At 48.4% G+C, this 23,101-nt stretch overlaps 1 protein-coding gene across 2 annotated transcripts in view; it reads left to right on the top strand.

The window, feature by feature from the left end:
- The first annotated feature begins 5,754 nt into the window (after positions 1 to 5,754).
- ALDH18A1 (aldehyde dehydrogenase 18 family member A1) overlaps positions 5,755 to 23,101 on the top strand; it is a 37,212-nt gene continuing 19,865 nt past the window's right edge. Inside the window, exons 1-6 of one of the 2 annotated variants that reach the window (XM_083149536.1) lie at positions 5,755 to 5,907; positions 7,440 to 7,540; positions 11,287 to 11,504; positions 12,571 to 12,720; positions 12,803 to 12,907; positions 19,495 to 19,653. In XM_083149536.1, the coding sequence (XP_083005662.1) occupies positions 7,444 to 7,540; positions 11,287 to 11,504; positions 12,571 to 12,720; positions 12,803 to 12,907; positions 19,495 to 19,653 (729 nt within the window). In that variant the 5' untranslated portion in view covers positions 5,755 to 5,907; positions 7,440 to 7,443. Of the gene's footprint in view, positions 5,908 to 7,439; positions 7,541 to 11,286; positions 11,505 to 12,570; positions 12,721 to 12,802; positions 12,908 to 19,494; positions 19,654 to 23,101 lie in introns of those variants that run through there. The other variant, XM_083149535.1, reaches the window with a different exon arrangement.

The following is a 23,101-nucleotide window of genomic DNA, read 5'->3' as shown; positions in this document are numbered from 1 at the left end:
TAGACTCCAAAAGGTATACACAAGGTGTGTCGACAAAAGAATATATAAGCAATTTATTTTAAAAAAAGCTTAACATTAAAAGTTACGTTTTATCCAACATCATCTATACCTTTACTAATCTATAATATTACTATATAAAGCGTGCCCCAAAAACCTATTGGTTCTTCTTCAGTCTTCTCTCACAGACTACCCTTTTCGGTCTGTGAAGAATGTCAGGTTTTCCCATGCTGTAATCTCACATATCAATATTATAAATGCATACCTCCCAACTGTCACGATTACAGCGGGACAGTCCCGATTTTCCCGCGGCAGGCATTGTCCCGCTGCGGGGGGTGGCAGTTGGGAGACCCCCCAATCTAATAGAATAGACGCTGTGCGCATGCGCACAGCGTCTATTCTCGTATGAAAATGAGGTTGCGGCTAATTAGCATAAGCCGCGCCCTCATTTGCATATGTCCCGGCTTCACCGCGCGAGTGTCCCTATTTCATCAGCACAGAAGTTGGGAGGTATGTAAATGTTAACATTTTGACTGCATATTGTAATAAAACCGAACCATTGGTTGAAGACAAGGGCATTGGTGCAGATGATTGTATATGCAAGTACAGACGATGAAATCTCATGGGTATTTTGAATGCATCTACACTAATAACAGAAGAGATATAACTGGTGGGTATAATCACATAGACAATGTTCAGTGTGAGAGTGTCATCATAGCTGCTACATCAGTTAAATTGCACCACGGTGTATCTATTGCACCTACTATAGATAGAGGATACCATAGGATCAGCCTATCACAAAACTAAGGGGTCGATCCTATAAGGTGGTGATGATTCACACACTTTACGGAGGACTGAATTCGCTTAAAAGTGCTCGCACCTCCAAGTTTTTCACGTTTTTTGGTGTCTGTCAACTGTCAGTTGACAGACACCAACCTATTACCCGGATACCTCTTTTATCAGCAGGGCATAACACATACTGTTCTTGCCTACCTCCCGGAAACTGGGACACATTGCACAGGCACTTTATGGCAGGAGGGTTCCTGTGTGCAGGCTGATTGGGACTGCAATATGCGGTACACATATAACTATTTGCTATTTTAGCTGCCATATGATTGTAAATATCATGCGATTGTAATGTAGGTTTATTGAGATGTTTCATATCTTGGAAACTATTCTTCTTATGCCCCATACACACTTAGGGTAACCACCCATCCAGGATTACTCTGGACAGTGCAGTAATTAAGTCTGGTGTCCAGGCAGTTGGTGTTACCTATACAATGTCCGTGAACCGCGCCGACACCACTTGGAGGGTGAGAAGACTCAGGAGAGATAGCCACAGATCTGCTCATCAGGCTGGCTATTTCAAATCTCGCGCTACCTCACGAGCCAATCAGAGTTCACGGTCCGGCAGCCAATCGGAAGTCGCAGTGGTGGCTCATGATTGGCTGCCGTACCAGGAGCTGGTGCAATATTTTAAATAGTGCAGATCTACTCTGATACATATGGGCTGTGCTTGCTCAGTTGCCTGCCACTGGTGTCACGTCACTGCTCTTAAACCCCTTGGCAACATGCATTTCACTCCCCTTTGGCAACGATCATTTCATTCCCCATTGAAAAGGAGCATTTCAACCCCTCCCCCCCCGTAATGAACATTTTACTCCCCCCTTGACATTGAGCATTTCACTCCCCCATGGCAATGAGTATTTCATTCCCCTGTGGTAATGAGCATTTAACTCCCCTGAAGCAACAAGCATTTCTCTCCCCCTTGGCAACGAGCATTTTACTCCAACGTGGGAATGAGCACTTCACTCCCCTGTGGCAGCATGTAATCCCCCATGGCAACGAGCATGAAGGCTCTGGCATCGAGCATGAAGCCCCTGGCATTGATCAAGAAACCACTAGCAATTAACATATAGGTAAGCGGCACTTATTTGGCATAATATGTAATAGCCATTACGGTGTGTGGTATAATATGTAATGGGCATCATGGTGTGTTGCATAATGTGTAATGGGCATCACAGCTTGTGGCATATGTGTAATGGGCATCATGATGTGTGGCATAATGTGTAATGGGCATCACAGTGTGAGGAATAATGTGTAATGGGCATCACGGTCTGAGGCATAATATGTCATGGGTATCACGGTGTGTGGCATAATGTGTAATGGGAATGACGGTGTGTGGCATAATGTGTAAGTGGAGAAAATGAAGAATAGAATTTAAGCAAAGGTTAAAAAACACAGGGTAAGGTGGGTCAAGGGGTGGGGCTGGGGATTGGTCAATGGGTGGGTCAAGTAGTGGGCCACTCTCCGGGAATCTCTCAATACAAAGGTGGTAACACTATACACACTAGGCGGTTGATCCTATTGGGTGCAAATCATCACAGCACCAGGCTGAATTCACTTAAAAGCGCTCGCACCTCCATAGGGGAACAAGCCATTTTAAGTGAATTCAGTCCACCGAAGGGTGCAGGGTGATCGTTTAAACGCAAGAAAACGGTACCCAAATGGCACCTCGCACCCTTCATACCTAATCGGTATAGGCAATACAGAGCAGAGCAGTGGTGATCACAGACTCTCCCCAAATGCTCCACCACCCACAGGACATTGTCAGTCGTGAGAGGAACAGTGGGGCAGAGGATGATTAGGAGAGATAAACGTCCAGCCAATCACCTGCCAACTGCCATGTTACAGGCTGTGTTTGAAAAAAGTCAGTAAGGAGCTGATTGGCTGGACGTTTATCTCTCCTTATCATACTTGGATTTATCTCTTGTTAAGGCTTAATACATCTGCCCCAGTGGGAGGTATGGTGATGGCTAATATTTGGGACACCAGCTGTTCTCAAACTACACATCCCAGCATGCCCTGCAAAAGTTTTGCTATTTTGCCATGCTAAAACTGATGCAGGGCAGGCTTCGATGTGTAGCTCAACCACAGATGGAGTGCCAAAGGTTATGGTGCCCATGCACTAGAGCGATATTGCATACAATCCTTCGATAGGATACGATAAATCAAAGGATGGTACATTGAATGTGTCACCCAACGTAATTCGCAGGCCCGAAGGTCGGATGTTACGTTGATAGATATTATGTGCTGCAGAAGCGCTGGCTGCGTTGACGCTGAGCGGGGACAGGTGGGCTGGCATGCGCTGGTAGTCAGCAGTGGGTGACAGAATTTGAAAAAACATTTTCAAAAGAGAGCTAATCAAAACCATTTCAAATTATGTCGCCAGCCGCGCACCAGCCCATCTGCACCCGCTCAGCTACACCGATGCCTGCCCTCGTCCAGCACCCAGGGCCGGATTTGTGCCTAGGCCCGTGAGGCACCGGCCTCAGGGCGGCACCAATTAAGGGCGGCAGGCAGGCAGGCTGACATTCTGTTAAATAGCAGCATGGCAGAGCAGGTGGGCAGCGCTGAGTGACGACGTAGACATGAATTATCATATGTCGGCGGCAGCGCCGCTCGTCACCCCCCGCTGCCCACTCACTCTGTCATGCACATTACATCACCGCTTAGTGGCTGGGTCCGACGGTCCCCCTCCGTGTCCGAAAATGGCTCAGGCTCACTGCTGCCGGCTCCCGCCCATTGGCTACTCTACACACACACAGTCTATTGGCTGCTGAGCTGAGTGGCGCGCAGATCATCCCTCCGCTCAGTCAGTCACAGTGTGTGAGCCGGAGAGAGACTGACAGACACTGTGCTAATCACTGTACTAATAAGTTCCTCCCTCCGGGTATTAAGGTGGGCTACAGTTAAATTTTAATAAAATATATAAATAACAATGTATATACATATATGATTACATTAAAATAGGGGGGGGGGGCGGCACAGAAATGTTGTGCCTAGGGGTGGCCTGACCCCTAAATTCGCCCCTGCCAGCACCCCATGTGGCACCGCAGGTGGCATACGACATTGGGGGCTGGAAAGAAAGCACTTGGGCACATTGCATGATGAGAAAGCCAATCAAGAGCCACATGTCTGTCTGTATGGGGTACATAAGCCATCACATCTATAATATAGGCTGTAGTCAGGGCCGTTTCTAGAGGCGGACAAGCCATGCAGCCGCCCGGGGTGCCGCGCGGCTTGTCCGCCTCTGTTAAACAGCCTGGGCGCTCGGCAGCCCCCCCCCCCCCCACGCCGCCGCCCCCCCCCCTCCTTCCCCTCTCCCCGTCTCCCAGGTCCGCCGCCACGTCACAGCTGATTCCCTTTGGAGGGGAGTGCATTGCGCTTCTCTCCTTCCCCTCACTGTGTCAATGTGACTGGGGCTGGCCTGTCAGACAATCAGAGCTTGCGGGCCGGCAGCCAATCAGGAGCCAGCCCGCGAGGTATGATTGGCTGACAGCCCAGTCACAGTCAGGGACACAGTGAAGGGGAAGGAGAGACATGCGATGCGCTCCCTTCCGAAGGGAAGCAGCGGCAGCGGGGACTGGAGGGGGAGACCCGGAGACAGCCAGCACTGCAGGATACGGACTCTGCTCTCTCCAGCAGCAACAACAACAACAACGGTGAGTTGTGCTGCTGCTGGCATATTCTGGCACTTTGGGGGCATATATGTGTGGCACTGTGGGGGGCATATCTGGCACTGGGGCATACCTAGCACTATGGGGGCATATATGTGTGGCACTGTGGGGGCATAGTAATGGGCATTAGTTGTGCGGCAGCGGCGCAATGGGCATTATGGTGTAGGGTATAATGTGTAATGGTCACTATGGTGTGGGGAATATTGTGTAATTGCCATCACAGTGTGGGGTATAATGGGCATCACAGTGTGCGGTCTAATCATGGGCATCATGGTGTACGGCATAATGTGTAATTGTCATCATGATGTGCGGCATAATATGTAATTTCATCATGGTGAGCGGCGTAATGTGTAATTGTCATCACGGTGTGCGGCGTAATGTGTAATGGGCATCACGGTGTGCGGCGTAATGTGTAATTGGAATCACAGATAAACATTTAAGAAGCCTGCAAGGCCGGGGCCACCACTAGGCATATTTAGGCATTTGCCTGGGATGCGCCCACTGGAGGGTGGCATGGGAGCAGCCCCCCCACTTGGAGTCAGGTGAGCGGTTCCCCACACCAAACGCCCCCTCCCTCCGCCCCGGACTCGGCAGCCGCATTCCCCCCCCCCCCAGACTCGGCGGCGGCCGCATCTCCCCCCCACTCCCTCTGCGGCGGACTCAAGCTCCACCCCCTCTACTCGGCAAAGGTGGTGGCCGCTTCACACCACCCCCCCCCCGCCCCCCCCCTGGTAGCCTGTCATTGTTTGGCCTTGATCTGTGAGGCATACTAGGTTACAGTGTGGCCTTCAGCCCGCCAATTTAAGTGCAGGAGGACAATGACAATTCCTGCGGTAACCAATGCCTGGTCACACAGGTTGCAAAAGTGAGATGGTAATTGTTTTCCTGATAGACCACGCCCCTTATATTAAGCCACTCCCTTTTTAAAATTAAGCCACACCCCTTTTCCGGCGCATGCAATTTCTTCACTACCATATTATGTATTGAGGCATTTTTATTTCTTTGCCCTGGGAGCCAAATTTTCTAGAAACGGCCCTGGCTGTAGTAAACATATTTAATTAGTATAAATAAAAAATAAGTGGTCACGATCATTTTAAACATCGTGATAAAAAAAAGAACTGAGCCCTGCTGCTGCAATAATAATAATAATTATATCAGGCTGCAGCGTCCAGCTGCTGCCACGCGCGTCACACTATCAGGCGCGCGCTCCAGTCCTTCCGCGTTTCCCGCGTGCTAGAGATAATAAACCCATAAGACTCGCATTGCGCATGCGCGGCTCCCGGGCCCTTTCCGCACATGCGCAGTCGCCCGATACCCGGGGACTGTAGCTAGTACCGGCTTCATTGTAACACTTCAGGAGGGTGCCGGGACTGCGTAGGCTCCTGTGAAGGTAGGGTGAGAAATAGGGGCACCGGGTGCGGGGTGTGCCGTGTGGTCGGTGGGCTTACTCACCATGCGTGCGTGTCAGGTGCGACTACCATGCGTGTGTGATGCGTATTTCCACTGCCAGGTCTAATCGGTTCTGCTGGCGTTAGTTCTGCCAACTGAGCAACCTGTCGTGCATCATGCAGAGCTCGGGTGACGTGTCACCCCATTGCATTGGGCCAGGAGGGACTGGCGGGGGGGAGTTTGGGGTTGTTTGGTGAGGTAGCATCAATGCATGGACTGACAACGTGGCAGGGGCATCTCTGGTCCTTCCTGTCACTGCTGGGTGATTGCCCACCTGCTAGCTGCGTGTCTAATGCAGGTGATGGGTGAACCTGGTTTTGCAAATGCAGAAGATTGCATGATCAGCTGAAATTGCACCCACTATTCAGTAAATCTGAGGCTGATGGGGTGCATATGGGTGCTGTCCAAATCCCAGTATCCAGGGATTGGCTGCTGTAGTGCTGTGTGACATCACATGGAGTGTGTGTGTGTGCATTGCCCCCTCCCCTCCACTTTTAGTCTGGATTATATATGATCTGCTGCAATTGTGCACCAGGGTTTCATCAGCCTGTCCGTGTGTTTGGTACCTCTGTGGCCCTCCACAGGAACGCTAGGTATAGGACTTGGCCTCACTGAGAATTCCTGCTGCACACTTTGTATACTGATGTGTCCTTAGTTATCTAGCACTACATGGTACGAGATGCGTGAAGTGACTTTGGCGCATCACGAACTGAAGTTCTGAACTTTCACATCTTTCTTGCATCAATATCCTGGGGACTTAGGATATTGCACCGTTCTCACAATTGTGGAAGAGTATCTGTACCCTGAGGAAATCCACTTGTGGAGTACATGGAGTGTGTGAAATGGAGACAAATTAAGTAAAATATACTGCGAAAAAGACTCCTGATGCGGCTTAATTGCTTTTCAATTGCGCCAAGTGGGGCCATTTGAGGGTAGATGTATTTGGACACATCTGTATATGAGTCGGTTATGGGTAACGTTGCTCTAATTCAGTGCTGATAGAATACGCATATTCCATTGCACCTTGCATTATCTTGTAGTTCTGCGGCAGCTTGCGAAACCGCACGTTTCTAAAGATTAGTTTTGCAGCGTTTGCCATGCGTTCTTTACCAGGCAAACAATGATTTGATGATTATGAATTTATTTATAGTGCACACATATTCCGCAGCGCTTTGTAAATAACTGCAAAAAATAATTTTATAAACGGATAATGATTGCTTATTGGGTGCCTACTGGGTGTTTTTGTGTAATTGCATTTTTGTAAGATGACATCTGTACATCTAAAATGCTTTGTTCTAAACATCAGGTCTGTACTCCATTTAATGTTAAATTGTGTCTGTACAAAAGTTATTTGTTGGTTGTGTTACATATTTACAGACCTTGTGGGTGTGTTTGTGAACGTCAGCAATTAATGCTGCAGTTATAAGCAGTTTGTGATAAGTTTTGGTCCATTTTTTTTTTTTCCTCCCGTAGCAAAATGTTATCCCGGGCGGCTGTGAGTTGTCGCGGCCGATGCAACGCACGATATCTTTTCTCCCGTGTTCGGACAACGGCGTCCTCCTCTCATCTACAACGTAAGTACCTTTATGCAGCATCACCTGTATAACAGTGATTTAGCTTCCATTGTAAACCTAACCACACAACAACTGTCTACAGCAGAGCAGAGATGGCTGGATTGCAGTTATTGTGCAAAGTGTAATGCTGGGTACACACTAGGCGATATATTGTTAACTATATGTGCAATACCGATATCGTTAATGATGTATATCGTGCAGTGCAGGCATTCCCAACCTCAGATATCATTAAAACCTGGACTGTTAGCGTGCCTTAAGGACCGTGGTTGGGAATGTTTGGTTTAGTGTGTACGCTCATTATAGTTAACAGTGCGGCTCAATGTTGACAATATATTTTCATGTACAGAGCAGGGACAGGATGACGTCCCTGAGCGATATCGTTCAGTGTGTACGCCCTATATCGTTTGTTTGGGAGTATGATGTAAATTGATGCTGCTTATTGAGTGAATGATCTTGTGTGTACCCAGTATTAGAGCACAATAGTAAGTATGGGGCTATTTATCAATGTTGCAGAGAGATAAAAAAAAAAATACCCATACACACTAGCTGATATGCTGTTTGCGTTATAGGTAGCAGATATCGGTATTGTTCAGTGATGTCACCGGGACCAGCTGAACATGCGGGTCATTGGCTATATAGCAGACGGAGGGCGGATAGTGTCGTTAATGATGCACCGGAGAGCGCATCTTAATGATATTGTGTGTACGCACTAGATGAGAATGTAAAGGCCCCCATACACTGAGTCGATTTGGTCCGATTCCGATGGATCGGGCTGTGTGTGATATGCAGTTGGGTCCGAAGCGTGTCCCTGTGCGCATTGGACCCTGTGGTCGCACCGGCGGGACATCAGATGACCCGCAATCTGACCCATTAGTGGCACATCGCGGGTGCTGTTTAGCCAGCTGGTGATGGCAGGCAGCAGGGTACGTCTGAGCAGCAGCGGTGGTGGCTGGGAGCGTGTAGCGACATTTTGCTGGGCGGTGGGGCGGGATGTGGCTGCTGAATATTTGGAAATTACTGGCCGGACGTTGATTGGTTGAGAGAATTCTCTCAGCCAATGTTCAGCAGCCGCATCCCGCCCTGCAAAATGCTGCTACAAGCTCCCAGCCGCTGCCCACCACTACGAACTGTCCATCCCCTGCTACCACCAGCTGGCCAGATCCCACTGCCCACCCCTTGCCACCGCCGCAGCTCCCCGGGATTACATGTAAAAATGGCACATAAAGTGAGCCTGCCGGGGGGGGGGGGGGCAAAAGGGCAAACTGGTCCGACTTGTCCTTAGGACAAATCTGCCCAGTGTAGGGGGGGCCTTAATAGATGGCTCTGAAGGGTCCTTCTGAGTGATATCATTTACATTCTCATCTAGTGTGTATGGGGGTGAAGCGCTTACTAATCGTCTCCTGTCATATCTGTAAAACGCAGCCTGTAAAATTAGAACCGGATTGGTTTGTGCTTCATTTCTTCACTTGATCTGTCGTTATGCTGTGATGATGACCCCTATGTAAGAATACTATGTGTTATCCACTTATTATCAAGAACGCATTCCCCCATCTAGAACCTGTTTGGGACATTTCAGTACAAGTCCTATTACTTCTTGTTTCAAGTGAAGAAATTTTGTTTCTGCAGCAGTTCCTCACCGGCACAGTGTCCTTTGCGTTTCCATTATTGCTTATAATGCAGAAGATCTGTGTCATAGTTTAAGGCTTATTTACAGCCAAAGTGCAGATAGCAGAAGCTCCCTGTAACCGGCAGGAACCAGAGGGACCTTTCTTTCTTTTTTTCTCATTATTCCAAATTGCAAACTATACTATTTACATGCCAATGACCCATTGGTTTACAACATGCTCTCAGTCTCCTCTGGTAAATAATAATTCCCCGTCGGTAAATAATTCCCATAAAGACGAAATTGTAAGGTGCAGCAACTCTAGTCTGCTGCTGGTAAATAGTTTTTATTTGTTAATAACTTTTACTTAAATTCTCTTTAAATCCAGTGAATTTAAAGCATTATTCCGTATCTTTTCATAATCGTGCTCTTTCTTTATCTTATAGTTAATAAGCTAAATAGTTTGCTTTGTCCACACCTTTTCTATGTGTTAAGGAATTTAATTACCACCACTCTATTCCCTTATCTTGCATGATTCCCTGGGTAAGCCCCAGAGGAGATAACAACCTGTGATAATTCTCTTGTGTTGTGGCGAGATCAATTCAATAAAAATGACATCATGTCTGACTCGACCGATACCATCATGTTGCCCTATATGACTGAGGCTATGCACTCTAGGGTCTATATTCCATAATGATCTTTAGCAGGTGGACAGAAGCAACAAATACCCCTTTTACACCGCAAAAACCCGGGTTTTACCCTTGTAGACCCGGATCAGCTGCAGTATAAAATGGGTCTTTTACATGGGACTTCTGACCAGGGTAGGACCTGGGTAGAGGGCAGTGTTAACAGGTACGCTGGGTCGTCTGACCCTGCTCCCGTTTACAGCAGTGGGGGAAGCCCAACCTCCAGGCCGCAGCGTCCTACGGTCAACATGGAGGTTGGACAGGGGTGCACACATCCTCTGCTCCCCCTTGCTGTACTCGGCAGACAGCAGTGGAGGCAGGGAGGAGGTGAATAGATGCCTGTGTGCGGCAGGATGGGGGGGGGCTGCCCCCAGCCCTACCTTGGTACTGGGCTTGCCCCCAGCACAACTGTCGGTGGTCCCGGCGCTTGGAGATGATGTCATGTATGGGAGAGCTGTGAGTGAAATGTGGAAAGAAGAGGGCTTTGACAACAGGAGGGAAGAGGGCCCTGCTCTGAAGAGCTTACAATCTAGTAGGAAGGGGAGACGGACAGATTACATGAGGTGCAAGCGATTAGGAGGTGGCTTGATGGCAGGATATAAGCAGGCAGAGATTGTCAAGGCAAGGTGGCAGGGGTCGGAGGACAAGCCTCAGGACTAAAGGTTACCATACACCTACAGATTTATTTTCAGATCTGGCTGGTTGGAACAAAAATCTGGTAACATCTGAATGACAGTTTGTCAGTTTTCCAGCATTTCCAAGCAATATACTCTTCAGTGCTGTGATTCAAAAACGTTGGTCAACCTCTGCCCTAACCCAGTTCACCTAGATGTGCCCTCTCCCTAGATAGATCTGCGATCTTAAGATGTGCGCATAAATTAGCCATGAAATCTTTTGTCAGTCCTGGACAAAAGATTTCGGGCAAGCGCACATTTTCACCAAAGACTTATCTTAAGATCCTATGTGCGTTCCTACTGACCTTCCATGCAGCATGTAAGATCAGAAGATTTAGCAAAAGATCCGCGGGAGTGCGCATCTGACTATCTGTCGATTTTTCGGTAAAAATCGGCAGAATTTTCTAATATGTGGCCACCTCAACCCTAAAGGGCAGACTGGATAGGCCGTATGGTTTTTATCTGCTGTTAAATTCTATGTTTCTTCATATCAAAAGTTGGATTGTTCCCGCTCTCCTTTATGCTGATGTCAGAGAAACTTGGGAATCCAATATTTTTGATTTCCCCATTTTTCTGATCTCAAACAAAAAATGATCCCAATTATCAAATTGGGTGATTGCTAGCATGTAGAATTGACCAGATACCCAGCTGGATGGCCAATCATTAATCGGCGGTTTTGATAGGGGTATTGCTACACTGAGGTGTGGCCTACTTCACACAAGTTGGTTGGTTGGTTTATCCCACAGAACACTGAGTGTTCAATAATTGGGCCTTGTACCCTAGATGTTCCTGCCTCCAGCCCTGCTCAGCAACCTCAGCGGCACTGGAGCAATATCCCTTTCTTGACCATGCCACTTCTCCGCTCACATGGGAAGCCGTTCGCGCACCGCAGTGAGCTGAAACATGCCAAGCGCATCGTGGTGAAGCTGGGAAGTGCTGTGGTGACACGTGGCGACGAGTGCGGATTGGCTCTTGGAAGGTTGGCGTCTATTGTAGAGCAGGTAAGTGACTTCAGAGGGATACTCCTTGCACAAATACTAGATAAGGGCATCACACAGTAAAATCTATTGGGGGGGGGGGGAAGCTTTGAGGACTAAAGGGGACCCCATAAACTATACGACTACTCCTCTCTGAGTTTAATCCCCCTTGAGGATCGCATGCGGTACTTCTGCAGGTTAGGGGAGGGGGTCTGACCCAGAGATCTTACGCACAGCATGTATGATCCCCAGCTCCGATCCAGTATGCACGGAACCACGGATGTCACACACCTGCTATTTCAGCCGATTTCTCTGCTCGATCCACCAGAATCTGGTTTAAACAGGGCAAAATAGCATAGTGAATGGGGACCTTAAAGCCCCCATACATGTATGCTGTCTGGGGAATGTACAGTAGAGGTCATGGAGTGTTGTATCTCAACTGCGCCAAACTCCACAAAGATTCTGCTAACTGCCATGCTCAATATAGACTCTTCCAAGTAGATGGGATACTGCAGCGGATCTGATTGCAGAGTGGGTCTAATGGCAGTTGGAGCCGTAAATAAGGGTCTTGGATTAACTGATCGAATGGGTTTAGGTCGACAATATCATGGGCCATCACTAGTGGCCGATGGCGTCTAGATAGACGTCTATACTTGGTCGACCGCGTTTATATAGACAGTGACGCTAGATCGATGGAAGTAAAGCATCAACCTTGCTTCTGTCAACCACGTTCCCATCGATGCTTTACTTCCGTCGATCTAGCGTCAGTATCTATGTAAACATGGTCGACCAACTTAGATGTCTAACTAGACGTGGTCGAAGATGGTATTGTCCACTTAAACCTCGTCGATCCGCTGTCCGGATACCATCAAAAGTTATCAATATGCGTCGGTGTGCCGAGACCCCTGTGATAAATACACACGTTTTGTCCTATTAGCCTTGGCCCCCTGCAGTGGCTCTACCCATCAGCCTTGGCTCACTAGTTTGATCACTCTGTGTAGCCACTCACTTTCAGTGTAGCCAGAAGTAGAACTTGAGCAGTAAATGAATGTTCCGCTCCGGGCGTCAGTAACAGAATCTCCTCCTCCAGGTGTCTGTGCTGCAGAACCAGGGCCGTGAAATGATGATCGTCACCAGCGGCGCTGTAGCATTTGGGAAACAGCGTCTCCGCCATGAGATCCTGCTGTCCCAGAGTGTGCGGCAAGCATTGCATTCGGGACAGAACCAGCTGAAGGACATGGTGAGCGATGACACCACTGTGGGAAGTGATGCGTAGTATGCCCGGGCTTGCCTGATCAATGTATTATCTCTCTTCTGCACAGCAAGTGCCCGTGCTGGAGGCCCGCGCTTGTGCAGCCGCTGGTCAAAGCGGACTGATGGCCCTCTATGAGGCCATGTTCACACAGTACAGCATCTGCGCAGCACAGGTAAGCGGCAGAACAATTCTGTTGGCATGAAATATATTATCGTTCTTTATGTAATTCTGTTTGTTCCATCTTTGCACTCTCACTATCGGCAGACCTTAGACTTGTTGGAAAGCAGCAACGTCCTGGCGCAATTAATCTGGCCTTTAATTTATTGCTGTCATTTACTGCAGTCAGGTGTCACGTGGTACCTGATATGACTCTTATTTTCCAGTTCTGTTCACCTTAAAGAACCCTGTAACCCAGCAGGTAATTTCCTGGGCAGTATTCTGCTGCGAATTGATTAAACCTGGGCTTTCCGCCAGTACTGCGGCTGATTAAGTTATGGTATTTGTCAGAACTGGTGCACAGGTCACTGTACAAAAGATGCTGTAACTAAGGGCACCCCATTGAATATTTGTTTACTTTTTCATATAGTGTCTGGAAGTTTATTTTTGGTACTGGTTTCCTAGCACGGCGCCCACGATATTAAGTTGTATCGCATCGCATGCCATATGCCCGCATGCGATGCGATTTTAAATTGTATAAGCCCCATTTTTAATTACGGTTTTTAATTGTATAAGCACCCTAATGGGTGCTTACAATGTTAAATGCGCCCCCACGCCCCACCCACTATCAACGCCAACCTGAAGCGGGGCGAGCGGCGGCGGTATGCGTCCTCCGACCTTTTCATACCCTCACTATCCACATCGGCGTGGAGTTGATTTTATATAGTGTGGCGAGCGCACGGGTATTACTTTACATGTATTCCTCGTCCCCTCGCGTGGCTCTCCATGCTTCGGGCTTGGTGGCTCGCTGCGCTCGCCACACTATATAAAATCAACTCCACGCCGACGTGGCTAGTGGGGGTATGAAAAGGTCGGAGGACGCGTACCGCTGCGCTCGCCACACTTCGGGTTGGCGTTGATAGTGGGGGTGCTTTTAACATTGTAAGCACCCATTACGGTGCTTATACAATTAATTATCTTATAGGGGGCACATTTAACATTGAAAACACCCATTAGGGTGCTTATACAATTTTAAATTGTATATGGCATACAATGCGATGGTATACAATTTAAAATTGTATAACATCGGCAGCCATCGCGTAACATCGCATCGCATACCATCATATGCCGTATGGTATGCGATGCGATGGGCACCGTGCTAGGAAACAAGTACCTTTTTTTTTTTTTATAAACTTTATTTAGGTTTACAAATGTAACAGGCATGGAATGTGTGCATTAACTCTTTTACAGCTGTTTTATGAATATATATATTTTATTATTATTACATTATTATTTTTTCTCCTTCATACTTCATGGCAGCCATTACATTGGGTTCATCCCTCTCTCCTCTCCAATTAGACAGGTAGTTTTTTTCCCCTAGGATCCAGCCCCTTCCTCTATATAACCTGGCACCTCCCCCTAGACCGTAGTCTTTTTCCTGTCTCCTTCTGTCTGTGACAGGTAGTCAGTTAGAGTTAGCTGTTTTGTTTTTTATATACCCGGTAGGCTGGTTATGCTACCGGAGACCTGGGCGGGCAGGCTGGCGGTGCCTAAGCCTAAAAGAGTGTCCGGGGGCCGGTGGCAAGGACATTATAGAAACCCACAGCGTCCCTCCCTGCATAGCGTATGTGAGTATCACCTATCCGGTGTCTCCGGCGTGGTCCCAGTGTCCGGGTCAGGCTCCGGCTTCCTTCTCTGGGAGGCGCTGATTCTCCCCGGCAGTCAGGACGGCGTCAGTGGTGCGCGTCACTTCCAGCGGATGCACGCGGCGTGCGGGTCACGGCCGCGTGCGTTCCAGTTATGCGGAAGTGCGCGCCAGGTTGGCGCCGGCGGGAGAAGGGGGGGACGCTGGCTGCTGCGGCAGCGTGTATTTAAGGCGCCTGGTCGGTGTTACAGGCGCAAGGCTATATACTGCTGCTGAAGCGTTTTTGGTATCAAGCCAGGATTATTGCCATGGAGGATGCCTCTCAGAAGGGTGTTACACCGCCGCCCAGGTAAGTCCTCTTGCAGAGGACACGCTGTTAGAGCATGCCACTTTTTCAGTCAGATAGTTAGTATCTTTCTTTCTTGTTTTGTAGTGTGCCTTCAGTGCCCAGAAAGAAAGTGGCTAAGACCAAGAATACTAAGATCTGTCCAGGATGTGATAGAGCCTTTGTTGGAGAGACAGTACTGTGTTTAGAGTGTCTGACAAAAAAGGATGTTGGGATGAATATATCAGCCCAGTTAGCTGAGATGAGAGACTGGATGAAGAAAAACTTTATTTCCAAAGAGGAGTATGCAGGGAATAAAAGGTCCAGGTCCCAGACTAGCCTTGATAAAGATGACGGTGATGTGTCAGTGCATGAGGATGCGGACAAGGAGGAGTCTGGGGGCTCATCTGCTGAGTCAGGCGAAGTATTGGAGGACGAGCGTCTATTTAATGTGGAGTTGGTAGAAGCGGTGCTTAAAAATCTCTATAGGACACTTAACTATAAACAGCCTGCAAAGTCTGAGTTTGACGCATTGTTTGAGGATCGTTCTAAAAAAGGGAGATCTTTTCCAGTACATAAGGTTGTGAAGGATATCCTAGCTAAAGAATGGCAGGGTGTCGACAAGAGAGTGGGGTCGACTAAGAGAATTCAAAAAATGTTTCCCATTGAGGATGAAGAATTCATCAAGTGGTGTAATATACCTAAAGTCGACGCAGCAGTGTCAGAAGTGACGACTCGTACTACCATTCCTCTTGAGGATGGGGCGTCACTAAAAGACGCAATGGATAAAAAAATGGAGAGTGCTCTAAAGAGACTACATATCTCTGCCTCAGTCTCGTTAAAATCAGGGGTGGCTATGGCCTCCCTTTCTCGGGCACTCAGGATTTGGTGTTCTGCATTGCAGGAAGACATACAGGAAAAGGTTTCCCGTGATCAAATCTGCAAAAGTCTTACCCAGGTTCAGCTGGCAGTGGACTATATGTGTGAGGCCTCCTTGGATGGTCTTGATTTTGCAGCAAAATCCCTGACATCGGGGTTGGTGGCCCGTAGGGCCTTATGGCTTAAGTCATGGGCAGCAGATTCCCATTCGAAGAACAAGCTGGCTACATTGCCCTATGAGGGTGCTTTTCTTTTCGGCAGTCGTTTGGATCAGATGATTCAAAGAATGTCAGGTGGTAAATCAGTCAGATTGCCACAGGACAGAAGGGGGAGATTTTTCTCATATTCTTCCAGACAAGCGTATAGACAGGCCAAGTCCTACAGGCCAGGCAGGTCTGTCCGAGACAGATACGCGCAGGGGACATCCAGAGCCTTTTTTCGGCAATACGTCAAGAAAAGAGGTGAAAGTTCGGGAACCACACAGAAACAGTGACGGTGGTCCCATGGTGGAGCAGGCCCAGGTAGCAGGAAGGCTGTTGGGCTTTGCTCGCGTCTGGGAACAAACCGTCCGAGACAGATGGGTTCTGGAGGTAGTCAGGATTGGCTATCACCTAGAGTTCATGTCAAGGCCAAGAATGGCGAAATTTTGTGTTTCAGAGATCCCAGTTTCGGAGATAGAAAGGGAAGCTCTAAATTTAAGTTTAAAGGGACTCATCGCATCAGGAGCAGTGGTGAGAGTCCCGGAAGAAGAGAAAGGAGCCGGTTTTTATTCTCGTCTCTTCATAGTCAGCAAAAGTTCTGGAGGTTACAGAACTATATTAGATTTAAGAAAATTAAACTTGCGCATAAGGAAAAGAAAGTTCCACATGGAGACTACAAAGTCGATCCTGATGGGGCTGGAAAGAAACAATTTTATGGTCTCCATCGACCTAAAAGACGCCTACTTCCATATTCCCATTTCCCCAGACGACAGAAAATATCTGAGATTCTGCATAGGTCACGATCATTTCCAGTTCACCTGTCTGCCCTTCGGCCTCACCTCGTCACCAAGGGTCTTCACCAAAGTTCTGGTGGTGTTGATAGAAGAACTGAGGAGAAGGAAAGTCAGGATATGGGCATATCTAGACGATCTGTTGATCGTGGCACCTTCAGAGGAAGAGGTGGTCACAGCGAGAGACTACACCATTCAGTTTCTTCAAGAACACGGGTGGCTGTTAAACTGGGAGAAGAGCTGTCTAAAGCCAACACAGAGTCTCCAGTTTCTAGGAGTGCTGGTGGATACCGTGAGGTTTCAAGTATCTTTGTCCACGAAGAGATGCGAGAAAATCCAGCAGCTAATCTCAAAAATCTACGAGGAGGATCGCGTACCCCTCAGGTCAGCAATGAGTCTCTTGGGGATGATGGCGTCCACGGTGGACATAATCCCATGGGCCAGATGGAGGATGAGGCCTCTCCAGTGGTCCCTTCTAGGTTACTCGAGAAGACTGGTGCCGCTGGAAAGGAAGATAAAGATCTCAGAGGCAGCCAAAGAATCCTTAAGATGGTGGGAGGCCGATCAGCTAGTATCAAGGAAGTCTTCACTGGCAAGTCCTCGTTACAAGGTGATCACCACAGACGCCAGCGCCACGGGTTGGGGGGCTCATGGTCTGGACAAGACGTGTCAAGGTCTGTGGTCCCGGCACGAGTCAGAGTTCTCCTCCAATCACAGAGAACTAAGGGCCGTGTGGAAGGCAATAGAATTCTTCAGCGAAGATATCCGAGGGGCGCACCTGCGCATTTTTTCGGACAACGCCACTACCGTCTCTTATGTCAACAGACAAGGAGGTACACGGAGTCACGGGCTCTTAGAAGAGGTGCGAAACATCATGTGCTGGTCCGAGGAAAACCTGTTGTCCATTTCAGCGCTCCATGTTCTGGGGGAAGACAATCAGCTCGCAGACTATCTGAGCCGCACAAGCGTGGTTCCTGGCGAATGGGAACTGAAGGACTCAGTATTTCAGGAAATAGTAGAGCAATTCGGTCAACCGGAGGTGGACCTCATGGCTTCGGCAGTCAACAAGAAGTTGCCACAGTTCTACTCACGGTACCCGGCTTGGGGGTCGAGCGGAGTGGACGCCCTGTCGCAGAGTTGGGAGTTTCACCTGGGGTATGTGTTCCCTCCAATTCCCCTCATTCACAGGACATTGTGGAAGGTCAGAACGGAGAGGGTCCAAGTCATAGCTATCCTTCCCTACTGGCCCAGGAGGGCTTGGTTCCCCATGTTAGAGAGCATGGCGATTGCGGGTCCAGTGTTTCTTCCAGTGACTCAGGATCTGCTCAAGCAGGGCCCAGTCAATTGCCTAGAGCCTCACAAATTGAATTTAGCGGCCTGGAAATTGAAAGGCGGCAATTAAGAGACAAGAAATTATCCCCAGAAGTCATTGAAGTACTTCTCCAAGCGAGAAAGAAAGTATCGTCAGAGATCTATTACAGAATATGGCGGGTGTTCGCAAATTGGTCCAAGGGCAAGTTCATCTTTCCTAAAGCAAACATTCCTCAAGTGTTGCAGTTTCTTTGTGACGGGCTTAATAAAGGGCTGTCGGCTTCAACACTCAAGGTCCAGATTTCGGCACTGAGTGCGCTGCTAGACAGGAAACTAGCGGAGCATAGCTTAATTAAAAGATTTTGCCAGGCTCTCAAGAAAATCCGGCCTAGAGTTAGGTCAATAATCCCCCAGTGGGATCTTAATTTGGTTTTGAATGGACTAATGGAGGCTCCGTTTGAGCCACTGGACAGAGCGAAGCTAAAGTTTCTAACATGGAAGATGTTATTTTTAGTTGCAATAACTTCAGCAAAAAGAGTGGGAGAGATTCATGCTCTGTGCATTAAAGAACAGTATTTGAAGATTTTCCCGGATCGGGTAGTGCTGAGGACTAGGCCGTCCTTTCTACCCAAAGTAGTTTCCTCAGTTAATTTAAGTCAAGAAATAGTTTTGCCTTGTTTTTTCCAAAATCCTCTGACGAAGAAAGAGGAAAAATTGCATACCTTAGATGTCTTGAGAGCTATCAAGATATATCTACACAGGACTACGGGGTTCAGGAAGTCAGAAGCATTATTCGTGATTCCCCAGGGGGCAAAGAAAGGTTTGGCTCCGTCAAAACAGTCAATGTCAAGGTGGCTAAAGGAAGTAATTGCATTTACTTACAAGAAGGTGGGGCGTGAAGTTCCCGAGGGTATTAAGGCTCACTCGACAAGGGCAATGGCGGTTTCCTGGGCGAGAGAGGCCAAAGTTTCGACTAAGGAAATTTGTCAAGCAGCCACCTGGTCTTCCTTGCATACCTTCTCTAAGCATTATGCATTGGATGTTGCGGGCTCAAGCTTTGGAAGTGAAGTCCTTAAGCAAGTCTTGGCTTGAGGTATAGTATAACCCACCCTACTGCTTTGGTACATCCCAATGTAATGGCTGCCATGAAGTATGAAGGAGAAAGCAAGGATTATACTCACGATAATACCTTTTCTTCGGAATACTTCATGGCAGCCCAAAAATTTGTTGGCCCTCCCTATTTGTGTTTTTTCCCTAGGATCAGGACGGAGACAGTCAAAGACTACGGTCTAGGGGGAGGTGCCAGGTTATATAGAGGAAGGGGCTGGATCCTAGGGGAAAAAAACTACCTGTCTAATTGGAGAGGAGAGAGGGATGAACCCAATGTAATGGCTGCCATGAAGTATTCCGAAGAAAAGGTATTATCGTGAGTATAATCCTTGCTTTTTTCAGATCTTAGTCACAAACTTGGATTTCCACGATGAGCAGAAGAGACGGAATTTGAACGGCACGTTACACGAGTTACTGCGGATGAACATTGTACCGATCATTAACACCAACGATGCAGTTGTTCCTCCTCCAGAACCGAACAGTGATCTCCAGGGGGTAAATGTGGGTGAAGTATTCCTGCGGGCTCTGGCTGCATGCAGGGCTGCTGTAGTGGTAGTGCTTGGCATGGCTACATTAACACATGGACGCTGGAAGACGAAGCCGGAGGGTGATGTATAACTGCAGTGCCTAATGCTTAGGGTTGCTAGGCGATCATGATATAGGATCAGGCATAGCACAATGTGCAGGATCAACATTGTCTTTCTTTTGAAAAAGCAAAGGAAAGAGCACACCAAAACAAAATGTCTAGTACAATGGAGGCAGCCATTTTGTTGTGGCCTGAAGTAATGTCCAATTTGCATACTAGGGATAACTTGTCCCCTAGTTCCCAGAGAATAGTAGACCTACAACGTAACAGTGGCTGGAGAATAAGTAGGCGCTGGAGTTGTGATTTGGTTCTTGCTGTTTTGTATAAGCATTTAACATTTCTGCTTTTTCACCTTTCCTGTCACCTGATTAATATGTAAACATTGTTTCTCTTTCGTCCAGTCCGGTGACACAGCTAACCTTGGGATGTAGAGGGGTCCGCCAGGAGCCAGGCACCTATGCTTCAAACTTTGGGAGCAGGCTCCTCCCTTCTGCATCCCATCATGCCTCAGTTTCGTTTAGGTGCCCACAGGAGTGGGTGCAATGCTGAGTGGCTGCGCGCAGCCACACTTTTATTCTTTGTTTTTTTTTAGTTAGGTTTTATTATTTTCTTAACTTATAGTGCAGGTTTTGCCAGCATAGGACTTCTGTGGAAGTCATTACATGCTGAGAGCGCAGCAGGACACAGACAGAAGCGTGTCCTGTCAGTGTCCTGTGTGCAGAGAGGTACATTCAGGGAGAATGTGCGCTCTGCACAGCGCTGAGCTCCGCTCAGACGGAGACTGGTCCTGGGCCACGGGGGACCCCATCCAGCGCCTTGCTAGAAGGGGATCTTGGGGAAGGGTCCTCCAGCGATGGCAGACGCCATCTTTAACGGTTTGGGAGCTGAAATCCCCCAGGGGAGTTGAAGCTCCTTACAGGACGCCCAGCGTTTCTGGGCAACTCCAAGTGATCCCTAGAGGGGGAGTCACTGGAGATGAGAGAGAGACACGGTGGGTGCGCCTGAAGGGGATTTGGCGCCAAAAGCGCGACTTCCCTCACTGTTAGGAAGATTGGATTCTTCCACTCGTTTCTGGCGCCATTACTCTGTGCTTGCTGCGGAGCTGAGAAAGACAGAGCCTGCTCAGAAGTCTCTCTGGAGAACGCTTCCTCCACTGTATCGCTAGCAACAGGAACACAGATAAGTACACTTGGTGCATTACTCTGTGACTTTGCCTGAACGTTGTACAGTGTTTAATACTTTGATATTATCATGGCAGACGAGTGCAGTTCTGTTGCTGGGGAGGGAGCGCTTGAGATGTTTTATCATTGCAAGAAATGTAATGTAAATATGTCGGTTGAACAGTTGGACCAGGGGGAATTGTGCCCTTCCTGTGAAGCTGTCCCCTGTGGAACTCGCACCACAAGTCCCAGGGAGGCTGAGCCGGCCTGGGCTGTGGCTTTGGGACAGTCTGTAAAAGTTTTGGCAGAGGCTTTAAACAGGCAGAGGGGATCGTTAGTAGGATCACCAGGTCCTATTCCCTCATCTCAGGGATCTCTTCCCCTTTCACAGGGAGACCCCATATTGCTGCAGACTATGCAGGATACTGCTCAGGGGGTGCATAAAATGTCTTCCCTTTTGGAGCAATTCACAAAGGTTTCTGATGAATTTATGCTACGGCAGGGGTCCCCAGTGGTTCCTCCAGTATATGCTGATGATGATGTGGAGGAGGAGGATTTATCTTGGTCACAGGGGGAGGAAGCAGATTTCTCAGCCTCTGGTATTGAGGACCTCATTTGGGCCGTCAAACAGGCATTGGATTTACCTGTAGAGGAAAAGTCCTCTACACAGTGTGTGTTTAAGCGCAGTAAAAAGGAACCAGTTTCTTTCCCATCAGATGAGGGCATGGTGGCTCTGCTGGGTGAGGCTGGCAAAGCCCCGGACAAGAGGCTATTGATGGCAAAAAAATATGCAAACCTGTATCCCATGCCGGAGAACCATGTTAAGGTGTGGGAGAAAGTTCCGTTGGTGGACTCCTCAGTGGCCAGATTGTCAAAAGCCACGGCACTTCCAGTGCAGGGTGGCGCGACTTTCAAAGATCCGGTAGACAAAAAGGTAGAAGGCTGTTTAAAGGCAGTTTTTGAGGGAGTGGGTTTCACTATGAGGCCCATCATTGCCTCGGCTTGGGTGGCTAAGGCCATGATCAAGTGGACTGAGTCATTGGAGAGTCATCTGCAGCATGATGCTGAAGCTTTGGCCATGGTTGAAAAGTTAGTGTGCCAGTGAGGAGGGCGCTAAGATGGCGTCAAAAGTCTCGGTCACGTCTGTCACGGCCAGAAGGGCTCTCTGGTTAAAAGCTTGGGACGCAGATAGTGAGTCCAAGAAGTCCTTAGAGAATATTCCCTTTAAAGGGGAGTTGTTGTTTGGTTCTGAATTGGATGAGATAATCAAACAGGCAACGGGTGGTAAGAGCACCTTTCTTCCTACTACTTCAAAGTCTACTGGGTCGAAGTTTGGAGTGTTCAAGCAGTCCTTTCGTCCCTCCTTTAGGGGGGGAGCATTTGGCAGAGGTCAGTCAGGCCGGGGAAGATTTCAAGCCGGCAGAGGTAGGGCTTCCAAGTCCAGGTTTGGCGCCTTTAATAAGAAACACGTTGCCAAGGGGGAGGACAAACCCTCGGCATGACGGGGCGGAGACTCCCTGTTCTGGAATCAGGGTAGGGGGTCGGCTCCTGCAGTTTCAGGACAGTTGGAAGGTAGTCACGGACGATCCGTGGGTGCTTTCCATTGTTTCAGAAGGATATCGGATAAAACTGAGAGGCCCGCCCCCTCACAGATTCCTTCCAACGCCCTTACCAAGGACAGCTTCCCTCAGAGCTTCTCTTTTGGCAGCAGCCATATCTCTAGAGGAGAAGGGGGTAGTTATCCCAGTACCCCTAGGGGAGAGAAGAAAAGGGTTTTATTCAATACTCTTTTTGGTTCCCAAGCCAGACGGGTCTTTCAGGCCCATTCTAAACTTAAAATCTTTGAATGCTCATCTCTGGGTGGATCACTTTTGCATGGAATCTCTACGGTCAGTGCTGCTGAGTATAGAACCAGGGGAGTTTTTAGCATCAGTAGACATTTAAGATGCCTATCTCCATGTTCCCATTCACTGGAAATTCCAGTCTTTGCTAAGATTTGCAATAGGAGAGAAGCATTGGCAATTCCAGGCACTCCCATTTGGACTAGCCACGGCTCCGAGAGTATTCACCAAAGTGATGTCCATTATGGCGGCAGCTCTCAGGTTGGGGGGGATAACTGTTATCCCTTACCTGGACGATCTGCTTTTCAAAGCGGAATCGGCAGAGAAGTTGAAGGTCCACCTGGAGAGGGCGACACAGTTTT

This window comes from Crinia signifera, chromosome 6 (genome assembly GCF_055691185.1).
Source record: "Crinia signifera chromosome 6, ASM5569118v1, whole genome shotgun sequence".
NCBI lineage: Eukaryota > Metazoa > Chordata > Amphibia > Anura > Myobatrachidae > Crinia > Crinia signifera.
The sequence above is the reverse complement of the archived record's forward strand: the minus strand, read 5'-3'. Positions and strand labels throughout refer to the sequence as shown.